This window comes from Jaculus jaculus, chromosome 8 (assembly GCF_020740685.1).
Source record: "Jaculus jaculus isolate mJacJac1 chromosome 8, mJacJac1.mat.Y.cur, whole genome shotgun sequence".
Lineage (NCBI taxonomy): Eukaryota > Metazoa > Chordata > Mammalia > Rodentia > Dipodidae > Jaculus > Jaculus jaculus.
This window is the reverse complement of record NC_059109.1, coordinates 53365239-53390977: the sequence shown is the minus strand read 5'-3', so window position 1 is coordinate 53390977 and position 25739 is coordinate 53365239. Positions and strand designations below refer to the sequence as shown.

The following is a 25739-nucleotide window of genomic DNA, read 5'->3' as shown; positions in this document are numbered from 1 at the left end:
GAATCTTAAAGTCATTTCTGCAAAGGAAAGCCTCAATTATTTCTTTGCTGTGGAGATTTTCTCTATGTAATCACCCTGGGAATTGATAGTTTCCTGTGGGAAACTTGTAGTTAGCATAACTTTATTGTTAATGGTGGTCTTTTCCATTTCTGTATATAAATTAGTTGAAATGCTAACATAAGGCACTAATACTTAATAAGAACACAGATACAAGAAAGAAAAAGTAGAAAGTCCTTAAAATTGACTCAGGAATTTTATACTGATTTTAATTAACTCGGGAAAGAAAAATAAAGCTTTCTAAGTGAAAAATAAAATCAATAACATTATGTATAGTTCAATTAAAGGTACTTTAAAACTTAAAACTTTCTTCTTCTCCACCCACTGATGTATGAAATAAATACCACCCTTATACATTTCACTTCTAGTTACGTATTGTTTCTTACAAAAATCACAGTAGGGCTAGATAGATGGATGAGCAGATAAAGCACTTGTCTGCAAAGCCAAAGGACCCAGGTTCAACTCCCCAGGACCCATGTAAGCCAGATGCACAAGGTGGCACATGTATTTGGAGTTTGTTTGCAGTGGCTAGAGGCCCTCCTGCATCCATTATCTCATATACATACATACATATATATATATACACATACACACACATATGTATAAAATCACAATAGCTACAGAGGAGAGGAGAGCAAGTAATTGTGGTGGGAACTGGGAAGAGAAGGTAAAAGAAAGGAAACACGGACACAAACACTACGTATATTGCCCTTATAAGATGTCAACAGCGTTTTCAAAGATGGAGAGAAGTTTGTTGGTTGGAGGAAGCACCAATCAAGGAAGTGGCTGGTAAGCATCTGGGAAATCAGAAAGACTGAAATTTGTGGGTAGACAAGGGTAATTACTTCAAAAAACTAGCTGTTGCTTGAGGTCAAGTTGAACAATGCTATATTCCATATGCTAAATTCTAGCTTCAAAATCCTGAGAAACAGGTATGATCTGACCACCAAAGATAGGAAGGAATGCTATGTATTTTAGAAGAATTGTCACTAATGACAAAAAGAAAGTTTTCAGCATACTTTCCTGTATCCTGTCTCAGGGCAAGCAGTTTACTTCACAAGCATACAAAACTTTTTTTCCATGGATACCTTGTAATTAAAATCTAAATCTTTCTTTTTTTTTTTAAAGAGAGAGAGCACGAGAATGGACATACCAGGGCCTCTAGCCACTGCAAACTCCAGATGCATGCGCCACCATGTACATCTGGCTTACATGGGACCTGAAGAATTGAACCAGGGTCTTTAGGCTTGGCAGGCATGTGCCTTGACCTCTAAGCCATTTCTCCAGCCCCTAAGTCTTTCTTAATTTCCCATCATTAGGCTTCAAATGTCTGAGGTATATTAGGCTGTACACTTTATTTTATTAAAGAGCCAGAAATGACATCTACATGTTGAAACCTTGAGACACAACCTGCAAACCAGAGTTCAAGGTGTCAAGAAAACTTCATAAGAACTCATAGCCTAGTTGTTGGGAAACAACCATATGAAACCTGTGTGAAACATCTTAGAGAGGATTTAAAGTGTATTTAAGTGCTTTATATTTTGACATATCTGCAAAATATTCAAATAAAAACATGGCTTAACCCTAGAGGTAAAAACCTCATGCTTTTCAAATGAACAGTTACTCTTTCCTTTATCCTTTCTATATGGAAGAACACTTTTAGGCCAAGATCACTTCTTAAAGCAGAATGATACTTTCAATTTCTTAACTAAAGATTATAACAACTTATTGTGATTATATTTTTATTATAAGACTTACATTTCAATAGGTAAAATATGAATTCTAGTCTAACTTAACTAAAATGGACCCAAAATGTTTAAAAATAATTTTAAAAAGATTTTTCAGGAAGGATCATAATATTTCTAGTGACAGAGGCATCTACCACATTATTTCAGCAACAGACTTGAGTTCACAAGCTCTGAAGCTTTGTAAGGGAGGTGATGTTCCTTCTTTAGTTCAGACCTCATAAAGAAAATGGATTCCAGGGCTGGAGAGATGGCTTAGCGGTTAAGTGCTTGCCTGTGAAGCCTAAGGACCCTGGTTCGAGACTCGATTCTCCAAGACCCACATTAGCCAGATGCATAAAGGGGCACATGCATCTGGAGTTCATTTGCAGTGGCTGGAAGCCCTGGTGAGCCCATTCTCTCTCTCTCTCTTTGCTTCTTTCTCTCTCTGTCACTGTCAAATAAATAAATAAAAATGAACAAAAATAACTTTAAAAAAAAAGAAAATGGATTCCAATTTTTGTTATTGTATCTGTCTCAGGGAGCGTATAAGAGTAGTCTGCCTATCAAAACCCATGGACCTCAAAATAACAGACATCTGTTGTATGAGCGCTGGGCACGTTGGGGAATGTGGTACAAGCATCAACCTCTGGACCTAATCAGGTACTGAAAATAGACTGATAATACATACAAGTGGTACTAATATGTTGTCATTTTCTTAGTCTTGGGGGATTATTTCTTACACCTACCACAATGTCTGTATCAGTGTGATGCAATGTAGAGAAACAGAACTAATGCATGTTTCAGTGAAAGGAACTTAATATAGGGCATGGCTGCACATGGATGGGAGAGCTGAGAACAAGCCTTTTCAGTCAGCATCAAATATATTACTCCACACAGACACATAGCCCTGAGGAACACCAACAGAAGTACATTATCCTGAATAATCTCTTCCTACTTTCCATCTTCCAGTACTTCCAAGCCATACCTTACCATAAGTATTTCACAGTGGAACGTGGACAATCAACCTCACTGTGACAAATCAAAACCAAGAAAAGCATTAATTGAATTGAGAACAGACAGGAAAATATCCCACACAGCATCCATGCATGCATGGTCACCCATCAGTACTCACAGGGATTGGTTCCTAGACCCTCTTCAAATACCACAAAAGTCCTTATTGTACAAGCATGAGGACCTACCTTTGATCACCAGCACCCACATAAAAAGCCAGGCATTGCTCTTTACCCCAATCCTGTGAGAAGGCAAAGAAAGGAAAATCCCTGGGGCACCCTGGTCTGTCACTTTAATCTGAAAACAGGGAACTCCAGTTTCAGCAAGAAATTCTTCCTCAGGGGAATAAGGCAGACCAGTGACAGAGGAGAAATTCTGATGCTTTGCTCTGGCCGGCTCGCATACATATACACGTGTATAAGATGACTACTCTACACCAAACTTTTACCTTCAAAATGAGTACTTGAAAACACTCAAATTCAAGGTATTTTGATTCTTATTCTGACAACCCAAACAAATTCTCTGATTCTAATTTATGAAGGCAAAATATTATTGTTTTTGAAGTATATAAATACAATACAATGAGATGTATTGGCTCACAACACTGTATGTATTAGAAACTAAGATAATTAGCTGGGCATGGTGGCGCACGCCTTTAATCTCAGCACTTGGGAGGCAGAGGTAGGATGATCGCCGTGAGTTTGAGGCCACCCTGAGACAACATAGTGAATTCCAGGATAGCCTGAGCCAGAATGAGACGCTACCTCGAAAAACAAAACAACAACAAGAAACTAAAATAATTTTCAAGTAGTAGTCAATAACTGTTGCAGTTGATATTTTCAATAAATATGGTTATACACCTACTATCTCTGTTCATAAAAAATTAGCTTATCCAGCTACAGACTACTAATGAAGAAGGGTAATTTTTCTGATAAGATTATGCATTTGCTTTAAAAGAGTAAACAGGATTGGGGGGGATGTTATGAATTGCTTTTCCAAGAATATTTTAAAAGAGAATAAATGGCATTTTAGTAGTTACTACTCTCCAGAACATACTTGTAATCACAGTTGAGTTGGTGCTGGGAAACATGCAAATTCAACCATATAATCTCATACACTGAATAGTGTACAAGACACAATCCTCTAGATCCAGTGGAATTTTCTTAAATCTGTCATTTTTTAATGATCTGCAAGTTGGTTGCTCTTAGGAGCTCACAATGTTGAGGACAGGGTCTCCGTTGCTTCCTTTTTTCAGTGAGAGGAGTAGGATTACAGCAATTGACTTCTTTTAATAGACTTTGGTCACAGCTGATGGACAGTCACAGGCAAGGCCCACATTGCTATGCCCTGCAAGGAAACTCCTTAGTAATGGATGAAAGCTAAAGGGCAACCAAGTGTTTCTTTTTAATAATCCTCTTAGAAGATGCGTTTTTATAGTTTTGCCATTTTAAAATTGAATTCATGCATTTAATTGTCAAAACCTATTTAGTTTCAAACATTTTTCAGGAAAATTATTTGAAATCAGGAGTGCATTTTAAACATCATCAGCTATAAAATCTGCCTAATAGAAACAAAAGCTTTATAGTAGGCATCATATAGGCTTGGATTTAAAAAGAATAAAGTGGTTTCATTAAATTTTTATCTCTAAAACAATAGGCTTAAATGCTTATTTTATGATAGAAGTCATTTCAACTTCAGAACAAATCGTCAAATGAAATGTCAATAGGACACTGATACGAAATTTGTGTCTGTGAACAAAAGACCTTTTCTCAGCCTTAGGTGGGGCTGTCAGAGTTAGGGTGCTGGAAGCTCACAGTCATACAGTACTATGTCGCGCCTCTGGGATCTTGTCTTACAGGTTTTGACAAATGAAATCCACAGACCACAGAGGGTGAAGTTTAGAAAGATTTTATTCTAGAACTTAAGAGAAGAAAAGATGTCACAATTCCTGTTGGGAGGCAGGAGGGTGTTCATGAAGAGAAAGCCTTTCTGCACACCCTGCTGGGGGTCTTTTATGGAAACTGACTGGTTGGGGGTTGAGTTGGCCAATTTAGACCCCACCTCAAGCATATAGGTTCTACCTGGTTTCCATGCAGGGGAATAGACACATTTACATTCCTAGGAAAGGAAGAGAGGAGGAAAAAACAGATCCCATGCCATATGCTCAGGCATTTTGTAATCTTATTTACATCCTTGGGGCTGGTTTTGAGAGGAGGAAAGAAAAGAGATTAAAAAAAATCAGATCCCATGCCATATATATAGGCACCTAGTAATCATATTCATAGCCTCCTGTCAGGTTCAAGAACATTTTCCAACTCCAGCCAAGGAAACAATTGTTGGAGGCCCTATTACCCTCAGCTGGTTAACCAACTTATATCTCAAATTCTTTGTCAACACCAGTATATAAAACAGACATGAGCAGTGGCTATGTTTAAAATGTCATGGGGAGTTGCAGCAATAGTACCTCTTTCTTCCTCTGTTCCTCTTGTGCCTTGCTGTACCTTTAAGGTACATGATTCATTATAGAAAGTTAAGGAAATCAGTGTTATGTCAAGATCATTTTCTTCAGTCTTTCTTTGCCTGGAGCTAACCTCTTTGTCTCCTGAAACAGGCTGCAATCTGCCTTAATTAAGGTTACTATACATGAGTCTAATAATAGTGCTTTTATAAACACTCAACAATGTGTGGTTTAGCACATTAGTATAATACTGTTTGTATGAGCAGATCTGAGGAGCAATTATTCAAGGAAACAGTAGCTTTATTATAATACCTATTTATATTGTAAGTTTTAGTTTCAAGAAAAATTAACATTGTATGAGAAATGAATAGACTCTTGACTGATATTCAGAAAAATACATAAAGGGAAAAATGACTTAATGATTTTTGGTGAAGAATGACTCCAAGTCTCTACCTGGTGAAAGACATACAAAAATTAATTGACACAATACAGAAAACAAAGTAAAAAGAGAACAGTTTTAGAATATGAGGTCTTATTATGAAGCAGTAAGAGTTACTGATCAGGACCATAATCCCAACTATACTATGAAGTGTCAATCTTTACAAACATTGTTGGAGGGCTGGAGAGATGGCTTAGCAGTTAAGGTGCTTGCATACAAAGCCAAAGGACCTCGGTTTGATTCCCCAAGACCCATATGAGCCAGATGCACAAGGTGGCACATGCATCTGGAGTTCCTTTGCAGTGGCTAGACGCCCTGGCATGTCCATTCTCTTTTTCTCTCTCTTTCTTTTTTTTTCCTTCTCTCCAATAAATAAATAAAAATAAATATTTTTTTTAGATTATTTATTTACCTGAGAGACAGAGAGAGAAAGAGGGAGGGAAGGAGGGAGGGAGAGAGAGGGAGAGAAGGAGAGAGAGAATGGATGCACCGGGACAGCCAGCCACTGCAAACAAACTCTAAATACATGTGCTTCCATGTGCATCTGGCTTACATGGGTACTGGGGAATCGAACCAAGGTCCTTAGGTTTTGCAGGCAAGCACCTTAACTGCTAAGCCACCTCTTCAGCCCTGAAATACTTTTAAAAACAAGGTTTATGAAAAAAAAAAAAAACAAACCTTGTTGGAGATTGTATTAGTCAGGGTTCTCTAGAGGAATAGAACTGCTAGAATGAATGATTTTAAAAACAGAATTTATTGGATTAATTTACAGTAGTCCAATAGCAGTTGCAGGCCCAAGAATCAAGGAACCTGGTAGCTGCTCAGTCCATGTGGCCAGATGCCTCAGCAGTCCAGATCTTGCACTGCAGATGGTACAGGAAGGCCTGGAGGCCTTGATCCACACTGGTCTTCAATCCACGCCAGAAGGCAGCGAGCAGCTCGGTAGCCAAGTGGGACGAAGGGAGGGGCTCTTTTCACCGAGATTTCTTATATGAAGTCAGCCCTCCGAGAGGGGCTGCCCGCTCTGGGAGAAGGACTCACTCTGGGGGAAGGACTTCCTCCTGTAGTTGATCCTTCCTGGAAGCACTCTCAGAGACCCACCCTAAAGGGATTACTAAACAGATCAAGTTGACAACACCTTAACTATCATAGAGATCTAACGGTAATAGAGGAATCAGGAGCATTTGACTAATATTATGAGAGGTTTATAAATAAAATGATAGTTAACCTTGATAGTAGAGTAGATGAAGGAAGAGCTACTGAGTAGATTTTAAGACTGCCTCATTCATCTGCTGTTTGTATACAAACCATTTCATTAGTTGCAGAGCAATGAAGAGCATCGTCCTCCCAGCTTCCTGTGGTCTTCCTGTGCTGGCTGCTACTGCAGCAGAATCAGGGCTGCCTTGATGACCCTTGGCACTGGATGGAGAGGAGGAGGCATTGAACAGCAGCAGGCTGTTGTCACGGAGCAGGGCACTGGAGCATGGACGAGGGCAGGGCGGAAACAAGGCCAGGGTATCACGCAAGAGCTTGAGGTAGAGCTGGAAGGGGATTTCTGGAAGAAGAAAAATGAGTAAAAGACAAATACAAGTTAGAGAAGGGTAGAGAATATAAACCTGTTTGAAGTATTCAGAGGTATAACCAGTGTCAGTCAGGGATGAGGGCTTGAAAACTACAGAGCAAAGCTTTGTGGAGGAAAATATGGTATAACGGGGCAGATGGTTTGTGGCCCAAGAGTGTGTGTCCAGGCAGGCAATGGAGGCTGACATTCACCCTGTGCTCAGAATCCATGCACAGTGACGACATCTTTTTGTAATCTGTAGAAAGTAATATGCTTTAGCCTTGCTCTGTTATATAAAGACTGAAAAAAGCTGCTAATAGGAGGATGCTGAAAGGCAAGCATTGTGTTATAAAAAGCCATGTTAAGAAATTTTGCACGAGCCAGGCGTGGTGGTGCATGTCTCTAATTTTAGCACTTGAGAGGCAGAGGTAGGAGGATTGCCATGAGTTCAAGGCCACCCTGAGACTACACAGTGAATTCCAGGTCAGCCTGGGCTGGAGTAAGACCCTACCTTGAAAAAAAAAAAAAACAACAAAAAAGAAAAAAAAAGAAATTTTGCACATAAGTGGATATGTTGACAAAAGTGCCCCATCTTACAGCTATGATGACAGTGCCTAGAAGGAACTGTCATCTCCTTTGTCAAGTTAATCATCAGGAGTGTCAGAAATCCTGTAGGGTGCTGTGAGGAGCTGGCTGGTCACCTTTCCTTCATTTGAAACTGTCACCAGTAGCTGGTCAATGTTTGTCAGATCATTCTTTCTTGTTAAAGCTCAGAAGCCTTGCTCTTTTTTGCAGACTATACTTCGGTGAGAAGATTGGCTTGTACTTTGCATGGCTGGGATGGTATACTGGAATGCTAATTCCTGCAGCCATTGTTGGCCTGTGTGTCTTCTTCTATGGATTAGTGACAATGAATGAAAGCCAAGTCAGGTGAGATATGAAGAGATAAAAAATGTCTGCTCTGCCTTCTGAGCGCTGAACATGTAAGGATACTGCAAGAAAATAATTATGCTGCAATTTAATAGTTTGCTGTTTTGCCTTTCTTCTTTTAAATAGGAGAGAAGCACTATTAAACTGTCATTTTGACACTTTCATATGCAAATCTTTTGGATAACTTCAAGAGTGCTTATCTTTATGGCAAATTTCCCTTTTCAATATAGCCTACATATTATAAAAATAGTTACAAAGTAGGTTTTGACAAAAGCAATCATATATGAGAAAGGTGACTATTTTGTTAAAGTTATAGTGTTTCAAGATTAGAAATAGGAAAGAATTATTTATACATATAATACAGTATCCGTTACTGTGCAGCAGAGACCGGTTACCCTAGGGTTTACTAAAGGAATCTTGGTAGCATATTATATTTAATGAATATTCCAAGTATATGATTGAGCTCAAATTCAAAACATGAACATATATTTCTCCCTTCTCTTTCAAAGTTCACCACTTCTTTCTCCTTTAGCCTATCTTTTTTAGAATAGCCTTGCAAATGGGCTGTACTCATAACAGCTAATATAAATGAGAAATACTTGTGAGGCCATAAAATTAGTTTTCCTGAATTTCTCTTAAACATAATCTAGTGTAACCTGATACAATATAGCATTTTTCCTAAAATCAAAATATCTTCATTATCTTAGAGTTGAACCCTTCTCACTAACCATGTTCCTTGATTTGATCTCTGAGTTCCTGTTCTTTGTGAGGACAAGGTTTTTTTGTTTGTTTTATTTTTTACTTAGCATGAAAAGAAACAACTGCTGCTTATCATCATTTGATGTAGTCACAAGTTTGTTTCACAATTTTCAATCTCGCTCTCACAAGGCAGCTTTAGCTTTTATAAACTACTGTCCATTCAAAACATCCCATCCCTTTACATTTCTTTTCTGAGCACTTCCTCTCCTCCTACACTGTTGGGCCAGTAAGCTCTGAGGTTTAGAGGACAGGTTGTGATTTAGAGGTAACAGTGTCTTGTAAAGAAAACTTCTTTCTTGCAATGAGTTCCCAAATACTGAAAAGGGCTATGTCATACTGATTTCTCAGATTGGTTCCATAGACAATATGTTCACAGAGGTTCACCATGAGGAGCAGATTCCTCCTCCACCCCTACTAAGCTGAAAATGAAGGAAATGAATGGAATAGATTGACTGCTCCTATTGATTTTGTATCAATGCAGTGAATTAGCCTCCCTTTGTGAGAAATAAGTATTCTTTAACTTTTAGTAAAAGAAGTGTTTTAAAAGGCATGCACAAACTTTTTTCTTCAGCACTTTAGGTATTATATTGCCGCTACTGCTGACACACTATAATTAAGATCCTGTCAGACTTTCTATTCTAAACCAAGATAAGCCTCTGAATATCTCGACTTTCAAAATTTTGGGACTGAAATTTTCCATTCAAGGTGTCAGACATGGATGAGTCGTGGGTGTTATCTTGGTGGGGTACAGGAAGGAGACTTTTTTGTGTGTGTTGATGCATATTCATATTTATTAAGCTGTTTTTGGTTTATTGAAAAGTATTAAATGTTAAAAAGCTGGAGATGCAATCTATTCATTATGATTTTGTAAGACATGGCCAAGTAAATTATAGCCATATTTCTTAATTGTCCTGCAGTTAATTCTAATAATATATAATGATCAAGTTGAAGATCATTGTACGTGTGTGTGATGCACATATGTGTGTATGTATATGTATGTGTATATATATATATATATATATATATATGTATATATGTATGTATATGTATATATGTATGTATATGTATATATATACAATAGTCCTACATACCCAGATGTTTTTATTTCTGTGCTTTAGAGAGGACAGCTCCAAGGTTTTAAGGATGAATAAACACATGTGCACTGCTTCTCAGGGTCCAGGCTTTAGGACCAGTGCCTAGAGAAGAAATCCCAGTTTTCTGGCTCATTTTTGCCTCCTTGTCATCAGAACCTATCAAGGAATACATGTCATCCTTATACTGACCAACTTCATAAAGCAGTTGCTAGTTTTTTTTTTCTTACTTTAGATTTTCCTATTTATTTATTTGAGAGAGAGAGAGAAAGAGAGAGAGAGAGAGAGAATAGGTGTGTCAGGGCCTCTAGCCTCTGCAAATGAAGTTCAGATGCATGTGTCACCTTGTGCATCTGACTTATGTGGGTCCTGAGTCCTGGGAATTGAACTTGGGTTCTTTGGCTTTGCAGGCAAGTGCTCTAACTACTAAGCAATCTCTCCAGCCTAACCACTACTTCTTTTAATATATTTTCATTTATTTGAGAGAATGAGGCAGAGGGAGAGAGAGAGAGGAAAAGATAGAGAAAGAATGCAATGTGAGGCCCTCTAGCCACTGCAAACGAACTCCAGATACATGCACCACCTTGTGCATCTGGCTAACATGGATCCTGGGGAATTGAACCTGGGTCCTTTGGCTTTGCAGGCAAGCACTTTAACTGCTAAACCATCTCTCTAGCCCCCAACTGCTACTTCTTAAAGAACCTCCTATGCCTTCTTCTTATTGTTATCCAGTACAATGAATTTCCTTTGTTTTATTTATTTATTTATTTATTGTAGTTGTTTTTTGAGGTAAGGTCTTGCTCTAGACCAGGCTGATCTGGAATTCACTATGTAATCACAGGGTGGTCTCCAACTCATGGCGATCTGATCTTTCTACCTCTGCCTTCCAGGTGCTGGGATTAAAGGCGTGCGCCACCATGCCTGGCTCTGTTTCCTCTCTATCAGGAGCCAATTGTGTGTTGAGCAGATTGTAAAACTGAACTAAAGTCAGTTAATCTCTTTATGTAGAGACAAATTTATCTTCAGAGAAGTATTGACTAGTCAACATACACATATTCAGGATTAGTGAAATTTCTTGACTCTATCTGATTCTTTTGTGTAAAAATATTATTGTGGTGAGATTATCTGAGGTGATTTCTACTCTCTTGACAAATGTCTGAGTTCCCAGTCTAAATACAATGCCATACATGTCTCTGGAGCTTGTGCACTTTGAGAACTAGACCTTTATAGACACTGATATCCACTTCCCTGTTTTCCCTTTCCTCCCCTCCTGGCAACCACAAAGAAAACTTTTGGTGTATGTGTATGACTGTGTTAGATACACCATGGAAGTGGAACAATACCATTTGTCTTTCTGTGACTGGCTTATTTCACTGAGTAAAATGTATCCCAGGTTCATCCATGTTATCATATTTGGCAGCAATTTTTTTTCTTTAAGGCTAAATATCACTGTACATGTCTATTCTATCTTTTTTATCCATTCATACATTGAATGAAATATCACTGGAACATTTTCAAAGGTTTCATAGAAGATGGGAGCACAGGAATATGTTACTAGGGTTGATAAACTATAAGCCTGGACTCTGACAGCCCCGGTAAGGCAGGATAAGCCACTCATCATCAACACTACAATTAAAGAGACAAGTAATAGTGACAAGCAGACATAGGAGTTTTACTCAATGTGGCTACAGTGGGAAGAACTGATAAGGTGGCCCTGTGTCCTCATGTTTGTCTTTAAGGTCCTGACATGGGGTTGAGATTTAAATAAAAGGAAAGAGCTATATATAATTAAACAATCATGATCAAGGTGTGCTCCTACTTACCCATGATTGCTCCCTCTCTAGTCTGTCCTACAAGGTGTGGCTGAATTGAATTGTTCATCTGTTCACTGTCAAGGGTGCAGCCTCACCCTAGTGAGTAATTGTCTTCATCCTCAGGCATGGCCTGTGTGAGAGGTTTTGTTCTCCCTGAAGAAGATGACTGAGAAGGAAAGGTTAAACAACAGGTTATCTCTGTGTCTTTAACAAAAGCACAGATGCAGAAGGTAGGCAGAAAAGACAGACTGTCTTGTTTCAGTGCCTTTTAGCAAAAGTAGTTTCTAAGTTCCTATTTCAGTACCTCTTGAAACTGTGATTTCATTACTTTTAGAACTATAGCTGATTCAAATTCGATGGTTTATTACTTTTGTCATGCTCTTTCCCCTTAAATGTGTTTGTAGGTCTTTGCTGTAAGTGCATATCACCAGCAGATATTCTGTACTCTGATTTTTATTGTTAGTTCAGTCACTGGAAGCATTAAAACAATAGAGTAAGTGGATCTCATGTTTACTCCCAGCATACATATTGATTCTCCTTTCATTGGTGTGTCATTGTTATTTCTTTGGAATCAACCATTAGTATACCAGTCTATCATATATTTAAAACTAAAGACAAAATTAGAGTGGTTTCTTAGAATGCCAATCTCTACAAAATAAATTAAAATGGAATCCCCAGGTTTTTTTTTTTGTTTGTTTGTTTGTTTGTTTTTTGAGGTAGGGTCTCACTCTGGCCCACGCTGACCTGGAATTCACAATGTAGTCTCAGCATGGCCTCAAACTCACAGTGATCCTCCTACCTCTGCATCCCAAGTGCTGGGATTAAAGGCATGTGCCACCATGCCTGGCTTATCTCTCTTTCTCTCTCTTGAGTGGTTAAGTAAAGTCAAGGAAATTGATGCTCAAATCCCCATTTTAGAGGGAAAAATATTGTCAACAATTTTACATAGAGGATGGAAGGGGATAAAAGAAATGAGACAACAAAACAGATGAACAACTATGTTGGAAGAAGAAGATCTTCAGTGCAGAGGGTGAATGTGGAGGGAAAGGGGATAAAACAGTAGAAGAGGGTAGCATGATAGAAATATGGCCAAATTATAGAATATGCATATGGTAAAGTTCCCAATAAAATTAATTTTTTTTATTATGGACATAGTATGGATACATCATGTGGTGGTACCATCCTTTCCCTCCTCCTACCCCTTTGCTGGGGTGCTTTGCTGGGGACCCTCCTCAGTGGGTTGCTAGTATTCCCCATTGGGTTGTGAGTTATGCATTGTGGGAGCAGCAGAGAGAGGCAATGTCTTTGGGCCTGATGTGCCAACCTGTTGCTCTTACAATCTTTTCACCCCTCTTCCACAAAATTTCCCGAATCTATGGTGTGTGTGTTTTAAGTCTACATCAGGATGAACTCTTAGGATCCATGCTTTGGTAGGTGTAAGGAAAGTGTAATAGAAAAGCAAAAGAGAACACTGGACTTGATCTCTAATGAGAGACTTTTTATTGAGAGAAACAGTGAGGGACAGCACTGAGTTGGGCTGTGGTTCAAACTTAAGGAGTATCCTAAGTAAAACAGACTGAATCAGCTGCAGGTCCAAGTAGATAAGGAAGTGAAGTATGTTTCTGAGCTAAGGGAAGATCATCCATCAGGGAGTTGTCAGGCTTAACAAGACTGAATGTCTCTGCTGCTTCTTTACTGCCTTCTAACCTTAAGGTTAGTTATTAACTCTTTAGTTTCCTCTAGTTTTCAGAGAGGGCTATTAATCCTTCAGTCTGGACTCTGGAAGGATAAAAAAGCTTGAGGAGAACTGGGGATGAGTGGGACATTTAGGGAAGGACTGCGTGGGCCGGAGTGGGGGTGAAGAGCTTTCTTAGACTACTGCCTGCTTGCAGGGGTGGGGGGTTAGTAGATATCTAGAGGTGTCACATGAAGTCCTGTGGAGGTTGGATGTCCAGGGGCTAATATTCAGTGGCCATGAAGAAATCAGTGACTTGCTGTGAAAAGAAGGTGTGTATTCTGTCTTGGAGGAATTCAGTGAGGCATCTGATTATGTAAGGGCCAAAAGAAAGGGTAAATATCATAACCAGGGGAATAGAGTACATGTCAGAGACAGGATAGGTTTAACTTGAAGGTAGTAGAGCTGTGAGATTTAATTTTAACTTAAAAAAATAGATATTCTATCTGATCACAAAGAGATGTTGGTCACATGCAGAAAAATAATATTATTGGTCATTAAAAAGGCTAATACAACCAAAAATTGCTGCAATCCAAAGTTGAAGTTCCAGTCACAAGGTGTGGCTTATAAGAGCCTCAGCTTTTGGCTATCCATTTGATTTTGTATCTTGTGTACATAGCAGGCTGTGGTTCCACATGACTTTTATGAACAGACAAGATGGCAGCTCTTCAGGAGAGTAATATTTATCTGAGCCATTAGGAAAGGAACTCCTAGATCACATTAAATCTATTAGCCATTATGATCTGGTTAATATCTATGTGTGAAATTTTTGGATGTTACATGACATTTACAGGTGACATGAATGTTATATCTAACACTGAAAAATAATACCATAGGTGGTAGGTAAGAAAACAGAGGTGCTGTCTGTAAGGAAGAAGGAATTCTTAACTTGGATGGGTAGCTAATTGGAATTTGTGGAAATATAAATATTTGTTTTTAAGTAAGATAGGAAGTATAAGAGATTAGTATTGGAGCAATATTTAAAATATATGATAGATATTAGGAGGTTAACTAATTTTGAAGTTTAGGTTTAAGGGTTTCTGCTTGTATAAAGCTTTATGGAAGGTTCACAGTCTTTATTTACTTGGCCCAGAGATCAAAAGGTCTGACTTAGTTTTAGAGAAACTAATGGAGGTATGTTAGGCTGAAAAAGTTTAAAGTTTGATAATTTTATAGGCACAATAGATTTTATATAATTAGGTACAGTTTTTTAAAATAAGCACATAGCAAACAAATAAAAGTTTTGCCTAATAGGAAAGCATATAAGACTAGAACACTTGAGGAACCTGTTGTTGTAGACAGGTGTCTATGCAATAAAATGCAGGCCTGATCAAATGGAAAACATGCAAGCTCAGCATTTGGATATAACTTAGTTAACTTGATCAGAGATACTTTTACAACCCTTTATTTCTATCAGCACATACATATTTTATGTCTGTTTAGGATCAGACTATGGTCAGGAGAAATTTTTTTTTTTTTTTTTTTTGAGGTAGGGTCTCACTGTAGCCCAGGCTGACCTGGAATTCAATATGTAAGCTCAGGGTGGCTTTGAACTCACGGCGATCCACCTTCCTCTGTCTTCCAAGTGCTGGGATTAAAGGTGTGTGCCACCACGCCCAGCTGGAATTTTTTTTTTTTTTAATGTTACCAGTGACAAAGGAAATTGTGATTGTGTTCTAATGACCTCAAAGTCTAATGTCAGTGGAGAGAGACCCCAAGTTTTTAGACGATGGATGATGGGTTCAAGTGAGTTTTTCAAACTGACGTGGGACAATGAAAGGTGGAGTCTTTATTCCTGTTGACTTTTAGGCCTTGGAGAACCATCATCAAAAGGGGCCCAGACAGATGGAGTTAGATGGTTATAGGATCCTCTGAGGTGATATGGTAGAACTGAAAGGTCCAGAAGGTCATTTGTATCAATCTTGTAAGAAGAAACACAAGATGGTTTTCAGTACCTGTCAGAAACTGTAAAACAAATTATGGTCTTGAAACAGTATGAAAACTACCGTGTCAGTACAAAAGACTATGCAGTATGGAACATTGCCAATAAGAAAATCTATTACAATACAGGACATAACTTAAATTCAGGGGCTCTTACATTTTCTAACCTTAGTTATTATTTTTAATCTCAGTATAAGGCAAGGTACTATAAATAAATTTATTAAATTATTACAGTGAGTTAAATTTGAACTAGGTAAACAATTAAAGCAAGAGAAGTACAGAGAAACAACTTTTTTATATGAATCTATCTTATCTTAACTGAAAACACTTTAACTGAAGACAAACTATTAGGCAGAACCCACTTCAGAGAGCAGGAGAGAGCCTCCAATGAAGCCTTATGCATGGAGTTCCCAAACACTGATTGTGCTGGAGTTCCACATCCTTGACAATCCTCTGAATTTTCCTGTGCTTGTAGAGGAAAGAGATTTATGGTCTGTGAGGGTTAAGACATTCCTTTCTGTCACATAAGCCAGGTTGCTGAGATAAGGTAGTTTTATATTGTCTAAAAAGAGTCAGGCCCAGAGTCTGTTCCTATGTGTTTAACTTTAGTTGTAAATTGTTACAGAATTTTTGTAATCATAAAGGAATCTTCCTTGAAGCAGTTTCTGAAGAGCGAAGTGCAATATCTATTGATTCACTGAAAGTCTTAGGTGCATCCACATATTTTCATAGATATTGATTAGACTACATCCAGATATTGATTAGACTACATCCAGACTGATAAAGGCTAGGAACATTAAAAATATGACATGATTTCATTCAACAGAAAGCATGTATACCATATCTTAACATTGGTAAATACAGGCAAAACCTATCAATATGTTTGATTTTGTCAGTAAACCTAACTTAATCATTTATCTAAAGATTTAAGTCATAAACATTCAGAAGGCATTGCTAGAGGCAGGATCAAACCCTGGAATATAAACATGTACTAAGCATGAACAAACAAAGTTAGAAATATATCATAAACTTAGTTTTATGAATTTAATTTTATCTTAAAATATATCTATAACAATCAGAACAGTTAATGACCATAAGCAATGGAATAATTAATGGCCATGAATTTCGTCACACATAAAGACAGACTACATGAAACATAGAAAACATGACATGACATGGCTGGACAGCATTAGACATGACAAAGAACATGAAACATAAAGAGTTTTTTTTTTTTTTTCCTGAAGATTTTAGTTAGACTTTAGTTAGACTTTGGTTTTGTTTGGGAAGACATTAACATGTTGGAGAGGCCTGCATGCCCTCTGGGAAGGCATGTTGTTGATGAGCAGGTTCTTTTAATTCTACCTGGATCCATAAAGAATAATCTATGTGGCCACTGTTTATGATGGGCAAAGGAAGTTCCACATAGGAGAGAACAGAGTCCCCATCTCACTATGTGGCTGTTGATCATAGGTCAGCTTCTCTGGGAAAGCAAATCATGTTAGAAATCTTCAGGGTAGAACAAGAAGCACAATGAAACCAGTGAAACCTGGAAAATGGGGTGGAGGCCGCTCTCAAAGGCCAGTTTTATAGCTGTACTTTGAACAGAAACAGGTTAAGCAAACTTAACTGCAGTTCAGGATGAGCAAGAGAGAGAAATTGTCATTTGTAGTGGCACAGTAAAGGAGCGCTTGCTGTTATCTTCTTGGGCTAAGGAAGAGTGGGTCACTAATAGGAACTGTTTAATGTAGTGGAAGAAAGGTTGTTTCCCCAAGAGGGCCTGGGTTGGAGAGCAGAATTGACAGAGAAGCGATCAGGGGTAGAAGAAAAGAGCCAGTTGCCATCCAGTTTATGAAGTTATCAAGATCTCTAAGAATGTGTAAACCAAATGTGTCATTTTCACCCAAGGGGAATCATTGTCCAATTTCTTTTGTGACCAAACCATATTGCAGTGAAGAAAATGAGGCATTTGTACTTTATGTCTCCTTTTAGGGCAAATGTTTTAAGATTGAACAGGAGACAACCCAGTAGGGAGACTAATGGAATTTCGGAAATTTGGGAACCCATAGAGGGGTGAGAAGTGCTGGGGTGTCTATCTGAGGATTAGGAGTCCCTGATCTGAAGACAGAGGTCAGAGATTTTTTTTCCTTGAGAAGATCAGGGAGTCTAGAAGGCAAGCAGGCATTCTGACTGGAGGCTTCCAGGGCAGTCCTCTGAGGACAAGACAAGGGAGCTGGGTCTGTCTTCCTAGGTACCTTAGGAAGACAGAGGTACAGACGCTTACTCACACCCCTTTTAGGACTAGAGATGAAGTGGATATGGCAAATGCCTCTCTTTGATTGGGGGCAGGACAGGTGAATTATTCTATCTTGCTGTTGGAGATTTATTTCAACCAACTGAGAGTTTTGAGAGCCCAGGGGAGTTGGAATTTTCAATCAATTTATCATGGTGAAAGGAGAGAGAGATAGGGTTGATACCAGAAACTGTATAGGATTTCAGTTTGAGCCTGGGACAAGCAGAAACCATAACAACAGGGCAATAGCTGCCCTCAGTTTGAGTTTTAAAACTAACTTATTTCTTTTTTCTACTAGCCATTATCACAGGCAAGAACTTCACTAGGTGCCTGTCTTTGTTTATTTTATCTTGCTGAGAAGTGGTTGCTGGTTTACTGTGATTGTCCCTCCTCCCCTGCAGGTTTTTCTCTGGTGGTAGAGGGAAAAATCAAGGAGACACAAATTAGGTATCCATATGCAGAAATTAAAGAGGCCCAGTAAAGATAGCAGTTCCTTTGATAAGGCAGGTTTTGTTTTAATTTAGTGAAATGGCTTGAATTTGATGAGAGAGGGAGAGACCATGGCAAGTCATGGCAGCTAACAGAACTGTGTGTGAGAGATAGTGTTTTAGGAGGGGCATAAGCAGGGGAGGGAACCTCGGATACCAATTGCTATGTCACTAGAGAAAGTTATAAGTACCAATGAAAATGTTGAAATAAAAGTACCAAATTCAGAATAGCATTGGCCCTTTTGTTTAGAGAATATTGCAGCCAAATTTGATTAGAGAGTTGGAGTAATTTGGTAGGTGGGAGCTCAGAGTCCAAGTTATTTTAAGTTAGCTTTGAAACATGCCAATGGAGTATCTTTTAGAACAGATAATTTTGAGACTATTTTGGAGGACAGGGACTTGTTTTGAGCTGCCAGTCCTGCCACCAGCGATATATCTCAGGCTTATGGAAGGCAAACAAAACCCAAGGATTAGGAGGGAGTGTCCCCACACTCATAATATTTGGGATGTCTGGTGGAATGATACCTGGCGGGTTCCTGGAGCCTCTGATTATCCATGGACCAAAAAGTGAGAAACCCCCAGAGTTTCTAAGGTCTGAGATGGGGCACCCCCATCATAGACTGAGAGTGTGTACCTTGTCCTAAAGCTGTAGTCTGATGAGGGTGTGGATACAGCTGATCACAAGACGATGGCCTTTTATCTGGAGTTCAACAGTCCTGCAGGAGATGATGAAAAGAAGAGAAGAAGCCCCTAGTTATGAAGCTGGAAAGACTGGAGGGTTCAGGTCACAGGCAGCTTTTTAGTTCAGAGTAGTGAGCACAGCGAGTGTCTGTGCTCCTGAGGGAGTGAGACATTGGCAGAGAGGTAGAAAGGAGAGGGAAAGAGAAAGGGAGGGCTTGTGGCTTGTGGCTCTAAAGCCCCAGAGGGCTCCGATCTGAGTCACAGCACCAAATGTATGGGAAGTGTAAGAGAAAAGCAAAAGTGACTGGATTTGACCACAAGGGTAGCAGCCTTTCTGCAGAATGACGGCTGAAGCACTGAATCAGGCTGGGATTCACACTTATAAGGAGGATCCTAAGAAAAACAGACTGACTCAGCTGCAGGTCCAAGGGAACTAGATAACTGAAGTTATTTTTCTGAGGTAAGGGAAGACTATCAATCAGGGGAGTTGTTGGGCCTGTCAAGACTGAATGTGTCCGCTGCTTCTTTTTGACTTTCTAATCTTAATGTTAGTTATTAACTCTTTAGTTCCCTCTAGTTTTCAGGGAGGGTCATTAATCCTTAAGTATGTGTTGAGTATCCTGAGCATCTGTTTTCTTTATCTGGCACTGATTGTCAAGCTCACCATGGAAGCAGCACTCTTTCTTGTCTCCCCAGTTCATCTGTGGATCCACTTGGGTCTTGGCTGAAGTGTGAGGGGTGGTTTATCTCCTCAGGTGTCACTACCTTCTGACAAGCAACAATAACCAGATTCTCCTTCAGACAGTGAAGTCAGCATAGGTCCAGTGGGAAAAGTGTTAATAATTTAGGGAGAATGTGATGGGTGTAACCCCTCTTTTAGCCAAAGACTAGTTGGAGCTTGACACTGGAAAGCATAATCTTTGTCTCCATAGGATTCTGACCAGGTTCGTAGATTCAGATACTCATTCCTTTTTACTGAGTGGATCTCTTAGCCAATGAGAAAGCTATTGGTTACCCTCCAAGGCTGTGTGCCACCATTGCACTGGTGTGTACATCTTGTTAGGGTGTTTGCTTCTGAGTAGCTTAGATTCCTGGCTGCTCAGAGCATTGTTGACCACTTTCCCTCACTAGCTCATGTAGCATTTTCCAGCACTAGATGGGCTAACTGTCTGGGTATTGGCTGCTTCTGGATCCCTGCCAGATCTCTCCATGTCCAGTGTCAGCAGCATGTGGTGTGTTCAGCAATGTGGTCTCACTTTTTACCTCAGGTGGGTAGTCAAGTGCTTTGACAGAAGCCTGCATTGTTTTTGGACCTCATAAATCTCTCCAATCAACATCTCACTGTGGGTAGCAACCAATTTCTGGTACTTGGAATTACAGGCCAGAGCCAATATATATATATATATATATTTTTTTTTGAAGTTAGGCTTCATCCCATTCTCTCCCGGGCCCTTCTTTTCATGTACTCCCCCCATACTCCCGTTGAGGGTTAAATCTTTTAGTCTTCAAGGATAAAGGTTTCTATGGTGCCAGTTCATTTTATATTTAGTTTTGTGTTTGTTTCCCCCAACTTCCCCCTTTCCTTTTCCCAATTTGTTCCTTTCCTATTGTCTGGGCCTTGATTTACCTCTTAAATATGTCAGCAACTCAAGAAGATTCAGGTTAGGAACCACAGATGAACGAGATCATGTGGCCTTTGTGAATTCTGTGATTTTGTGAGTGCACTGAGTATGATCCATTCCATGTCCACCCATTTTTTCTACAAATTTCATTGTATTTATTTTTCTTTTTTAGTATATATTTTATAGCTTATTATTAGGTATGGACATATTTTGTATGAAAACATCACACATTGGTACCACCCTTTCCCTCCTCCCTGCCCCTTTTCTGAAGAGGCCTTCCTCATTGGGAATGCAGGTCAACCCTATGGGTATTGTGAATCATGCATTATGGGGCAGCAGTCAGTTACGAGGGAGAGGCAATGTCTCTGTGCAAAATGTCCCAACTTGTGGCTCTAAAAATCTTTCTGCCTCTCTTCTGCAAGATTCCCTGAGCCATGCTGGGAACATATTAAGTATACTTCAGTGCTGGGCACTTAGAAGCATCTAGATGTCTGATTTGGTAGGTGCTGAGAGTCCTCAGTATCTTTCTCCATCACCCTGTGCTGATACCAGCTTAACTGAGAGTGCAGCATTCTTGCTCATTTCCCCAATTCCTCTGTGGTTTCAGCTAGGGCTGGAGTGGAGTGAGCTGGGTCATTTATCTCAAGTCCAGTTCCTATCTGAAAAATAGAAGCAGATTCTCCAACAGAGAGTGAAGTCAGTGCCAGTTAAATGGGATAACCATTATTAATTTAGAGACAATTCTAAGGGTTTAGACACTTTTGTAGTGTAAGGTTAGTGGAAACTTGATGATGGATAGCAGAATCATTATCTGGATATGATTTTGACTTGTTTCCCAGTTCCCGATATGGTTTCCTTTCCACTGAGAAGATCTGTAAGCCAATCCAAGAGCAGTTGGTTATCCACTATGGCTGTGTGCCACTATTGCACTTGTGTGAACATCATGTCAGGTTGTTTGCTTCTGAGTTGCTTAGACTTTGAGTTGCTTGGACAGATATTGGACACTTTCCCCTGGTAGCTCATGTAGCACCTTCCAGCACTGGAAGGACTAAATTATCAGAGGACTGGCTCTCCTCTGGATTCTGACCAGGTCTCTCTATGGTCTGTGACTACCACCATTGATGTCTTCAGCAGAAGGGTTTTGCCATTAATCTCTGGTGGGTAATCAAGCTCACTGACAGAGTCTGTCTTGTTTGTTTTTGGGATATCTTGTAGGTTTCTCTGATCAATAGCTCATTGTGGATGTAGACTATATCCGGGTACAGGGAATTCCAGGCCAGTGCCAAGGGAAAAGAAATAAGCAAAATCCAGAGAAAAAGGAGAAACAGGAGGAATTTGAGGTTAGGTTTCATCTCACTCTCTCCAGGTTCCTTCAATTCAGATGCTCCCTCCAAGGTTTGTTTGAGGGTTCCACATTTTAGTATGATTTCCAGGATATAGGATTCTATGGTACCAGTTCTTTTTACTGAGGAATAGAACTCCATTGTGTAAATGTACCACAACTTCATTATCCATTCATACACTGATGGGCACCTGGGTTGATTCCAGATCTCAGCTATTATGAATTTAACAGCTATAATCATGGGTGAACAAAGATCTCTACAGTGAAGCATGAAACATTTAGGGGACATGCCCAGTAAGGGAATAACTGGGTCTGTTGGTAGTACTACATTATTCTTTTTCAGGAATCTCCATGCTGATTTCCAAAATGGTTATACAAGCTTACATTCCCACTAACAGTGAATGAGGGTTCCTCTTTTCCCACATCCCCACAAACATTTGTTGTCATTTGAGATTTTAATGATTTCCATCCTTACTGGGGTAAGGTGGGATCTCATAATTCTTTTAATTTGCATTTCTCTGGTGGTTAGGGATGTTGAACATTTTCTTTTTTAAATTTATTTTTATTTTTATTGGTTTTGCATTCAGTGGATACAGTCCAGTTGGTACCATTGTTAGCCTCCTCTCTGTCCTGTCCCTTCTACCTGGACCCTCCTTGTTGGGGTATGTGGGCCATGCATTGTGGGTTTAGCCATCAGTTATGGGTAGGAGGAAAAGTCTCTGTGTATCATGACCCAACGTGTGGCTCTGACATTCTTTTTGCCCCCTCTTCTGCAAATTTTCCTAAGCCATGTTGGGTTCATTTTAGGTCTGCTTCAGTGATGAGGACTTGGGAGCCTTTGTGTCTCTGGATATTTGGTTTGGTAGGAGTTGATTGTTCTCTGTGTCTATCTCCTTCACCCTTGTGCTGTCACCAGGTTCAAGATCATAGCATACTTTCATGTTTTGCCAATTATTCTTAGTTTCAGCTGGGGCCCTTTTGAAGTATGATGGGGTGGTTCTTTCCTTAGGATCTGAGTCTATCTGAAAAAGAGCAGCAGATTCCCTGATGGACATTAAAGTTAGCACCAACTAAGTGGGATAACCATTATATTTTTAGAAAGAATTTAATATATGTAGACCCTCTTGTAGCCCATGATTGGTGGTAGCTTGATAATGGAGAGTGTGGGCTCATTTCTGTTCTGACTTGTTTCCAGATTCAGCTATGGGTCCCGTACCACTGAGGGGATCAGTTAGCCAAATCAAGAGCAGTTGGTTTTCCACCATGGCTGTGAGCTATTATTGCACTTGTGTGAGCATCACAACAGGTTATTTGCTAATAAGTAGGTTAGACCATGAGTTGCTTGGACAGATATTGGTCATTTTCCCCCAGTCATCCATGTAGCACCTATTGGTTCTAGATGTGCTGTCTGGGGACTGACTGTCTTCCATTTTCCAGCCATGTCACTCCATGTTATGTGCCAACAGCATATGGTGTCTTTAGCAGTAGAGTCTTACCAATAACCTTTGGTGGGTCATCAAGTACTCTGACAGAAATCTGTCGTTCTTTTAGGAAACCTTGTAGGTCTCTCTGATCAAAAGCTCATTGTGGCCGGGCGTGGTGGTGCATGCCTTTAATCCCAGCACTCGGGAGGCAGAGGTAGGAGGATCGCCCTGAGTTCGAGGCCACCCTGAGACTCCATAGTGAATTACAGGTCAGCCTGGGCTAGAGTGAGACCTTACCTAGAAAGAGAAAAAAACAAAACAAAACAAAACAAAAAGCTCATTGTGGATGATAGCCACCTGCTGGTACTGGGAGTTATAGGTCAGTGCCCATGAAGAGAAGGAAGAAAGAAATAGGTAATATAAAAGAGTTAGAGAGAAGAGGGAGAGTGAGAGGGGGGAGACAGTAGAAGATTATTGTACCCTCTCCAGGGCCTTGTGACTCAGGTGTTCCCTCTAAGGGCCTGGTGCAGGTTCAACCATTTGCTCTATCTTTCAGGAGGTAGCATTTTTAAAGTGTATGTCAGCCATTTGTATTTCTTCCTCTGAGAATTCCCTATTCAGTTCTCTGCCTCATTTTTTGAGTGGGTTGTTTGATTTTTATTGTTTAGATTTTTGTGTTCTTTGTAGATTGTAGATGTTATCCCTCTGTCCATGGTATAGCTAGTGAAAATGTCCTATTATATGGGTAATCTATTGGCTCTGATATTGGCATGTTTGTCTATGTAAAAGCTTTTTAGCTTCATGAGATCCTGTTGGTTGAGTGATTGTTTAATTTCCTGGATTACTGAGATTTTATTCAGAATGTCTTTCTCCACTCTTATAGAAAGTTCCTCCTGTCTTTTTCTTTTTTTTGAAGATAAAAAATTGTCTTGCAGGGCATGAGGTACACTTGTACAATCCCAGAACTTGAGAGATAGAAGAAAGAGGATCAGAGTTTAAGGCTGCCAAAGAGTTTGAAGCAAGTTGGGCACAGATGAGATCTGTCTCACAAATGAACAGAAACATGTAACGTTTTCTGTGCTAAGTATCAAATTAAGCATTGAGCAGCTTACAGGAAATGAATTTTGTCATCAAAATAGTTAATACCAGATGTAGACATGGGATTTGATAATGAAGGCTTCTATTTGAACATTTACATGGTAACAAAGTTGATACAGAATAAACCAATTGTAGTAACATTTTTATGATATCCTAATTTAAAATAAGTTGTGGCATGTCTGAAATAGGAGTTATACACCTCATCACTGAAGCAGACCAAAAATGAACCCAACATGGCTCAGGGAAATTTTGTGGAAGAGGGGGCGGAAAGAATGTCAGAGTCAAATGTTGGGTCTTGATATGCAGAGACATTTATCGTACCAATAACTGTGGACTAACTCCACAATCCACGACCCATATACATCAACAAGGAGGGGCCAATGAGGAGGTGGTAGGCCACAGATGAACCTAATAATGGTACCAAACCACCTGTAGAAAACTAATTTAAAAAAAAAGAAATGAAATAGGAGTTATAATATACCCATTTTAATCAAAATTTTCTTCAATAAAATTGCCAATTCTTAATTTTAGGGAATTTTTAAATTTAATTTTATTTATTTACTTGCAAGGAGAGAGAGAGAGAGAGAGAGAGAGAGAGAGAGAGAGAGAGAAAATGGGCAAACCAGGGCCTCCAACCACTGCAAACAAACTCCAGATGCATGTGACCCTTGTGCATCTGGCTTATGTGGGTATTGTGGAATTGAACCTGGGACATTTGGCTTCATAGGCAAATACCTTAAGAACTAAGCCATTTCTCTATCCCCCAAATCTTTTTTAAAAAATATTTTTGTTTATTTATTTGAGAGACAAAGACACAGTTGGAAACAGAGAGAGAGAGAGAGAGACAGAGAGAGACAGAGAAAGAAAGAGAGAATGATAGAGAATGGGCATACCAAGCCTCCAGCCACTACAAACAAACACCAGAAGCATGCACCACCTTGTGCATCTGGCTTACCATGGGACCTGGGGAATTGAACCAAGCTCCTTTGGCTTTGCAGGCATCTCTCCAGCCTACCCCCAGTCATTTTTAAATGTGAATGTATGGGGGTTTTTCATGTTTGTCTTGAATGTATGTGGGGGACTGCATATTTTGTGGGAATGTGTGTGTGGTCTACATGTGTTTGTGAATGTGTGTAGGGGTTTGCACACATGTGTATGCATGTGTGTTTGTGTGAATGTGTGTGGGTCTGCCTTTGTGTGTATATACATATGGTGGTCTGAATGAGTATGTGAATATGCATGTGTGTGCAAATGTTTCTGTGGGTTTGTAT

At 39.5% G+C, this 25739-nt stretch overlaps 1 protein-coding gene across 4 annotated transcripts in view; it reads left to right on the top strand.

Annotated features, from left to right (window-relative positions):
- Positions 1 to 25739, top strand: part of Ano3 (anoctamin 3) — a 334161-nt gene that overhangs the window by 216268 nt on the left and 92154 nt on the right. For all 4 annotated transcript variants that reach the window (XM_004660858.2, XM_045157621.1, XM_004660859.2 and 1 more), the window contains 2 exons: positions 2323 to 2444; positions 8049 to 8183. In XM_004660858.2, coding sequence (XP_004660915.1) covers positions 2323 to 2444; positions 8049 to 8183 — 257 coding nt within the window. The remainder of the gene's footprint in view (positions 1 to 2322; positions 2445 to 8048; positions 8184 to 25739) is intronic.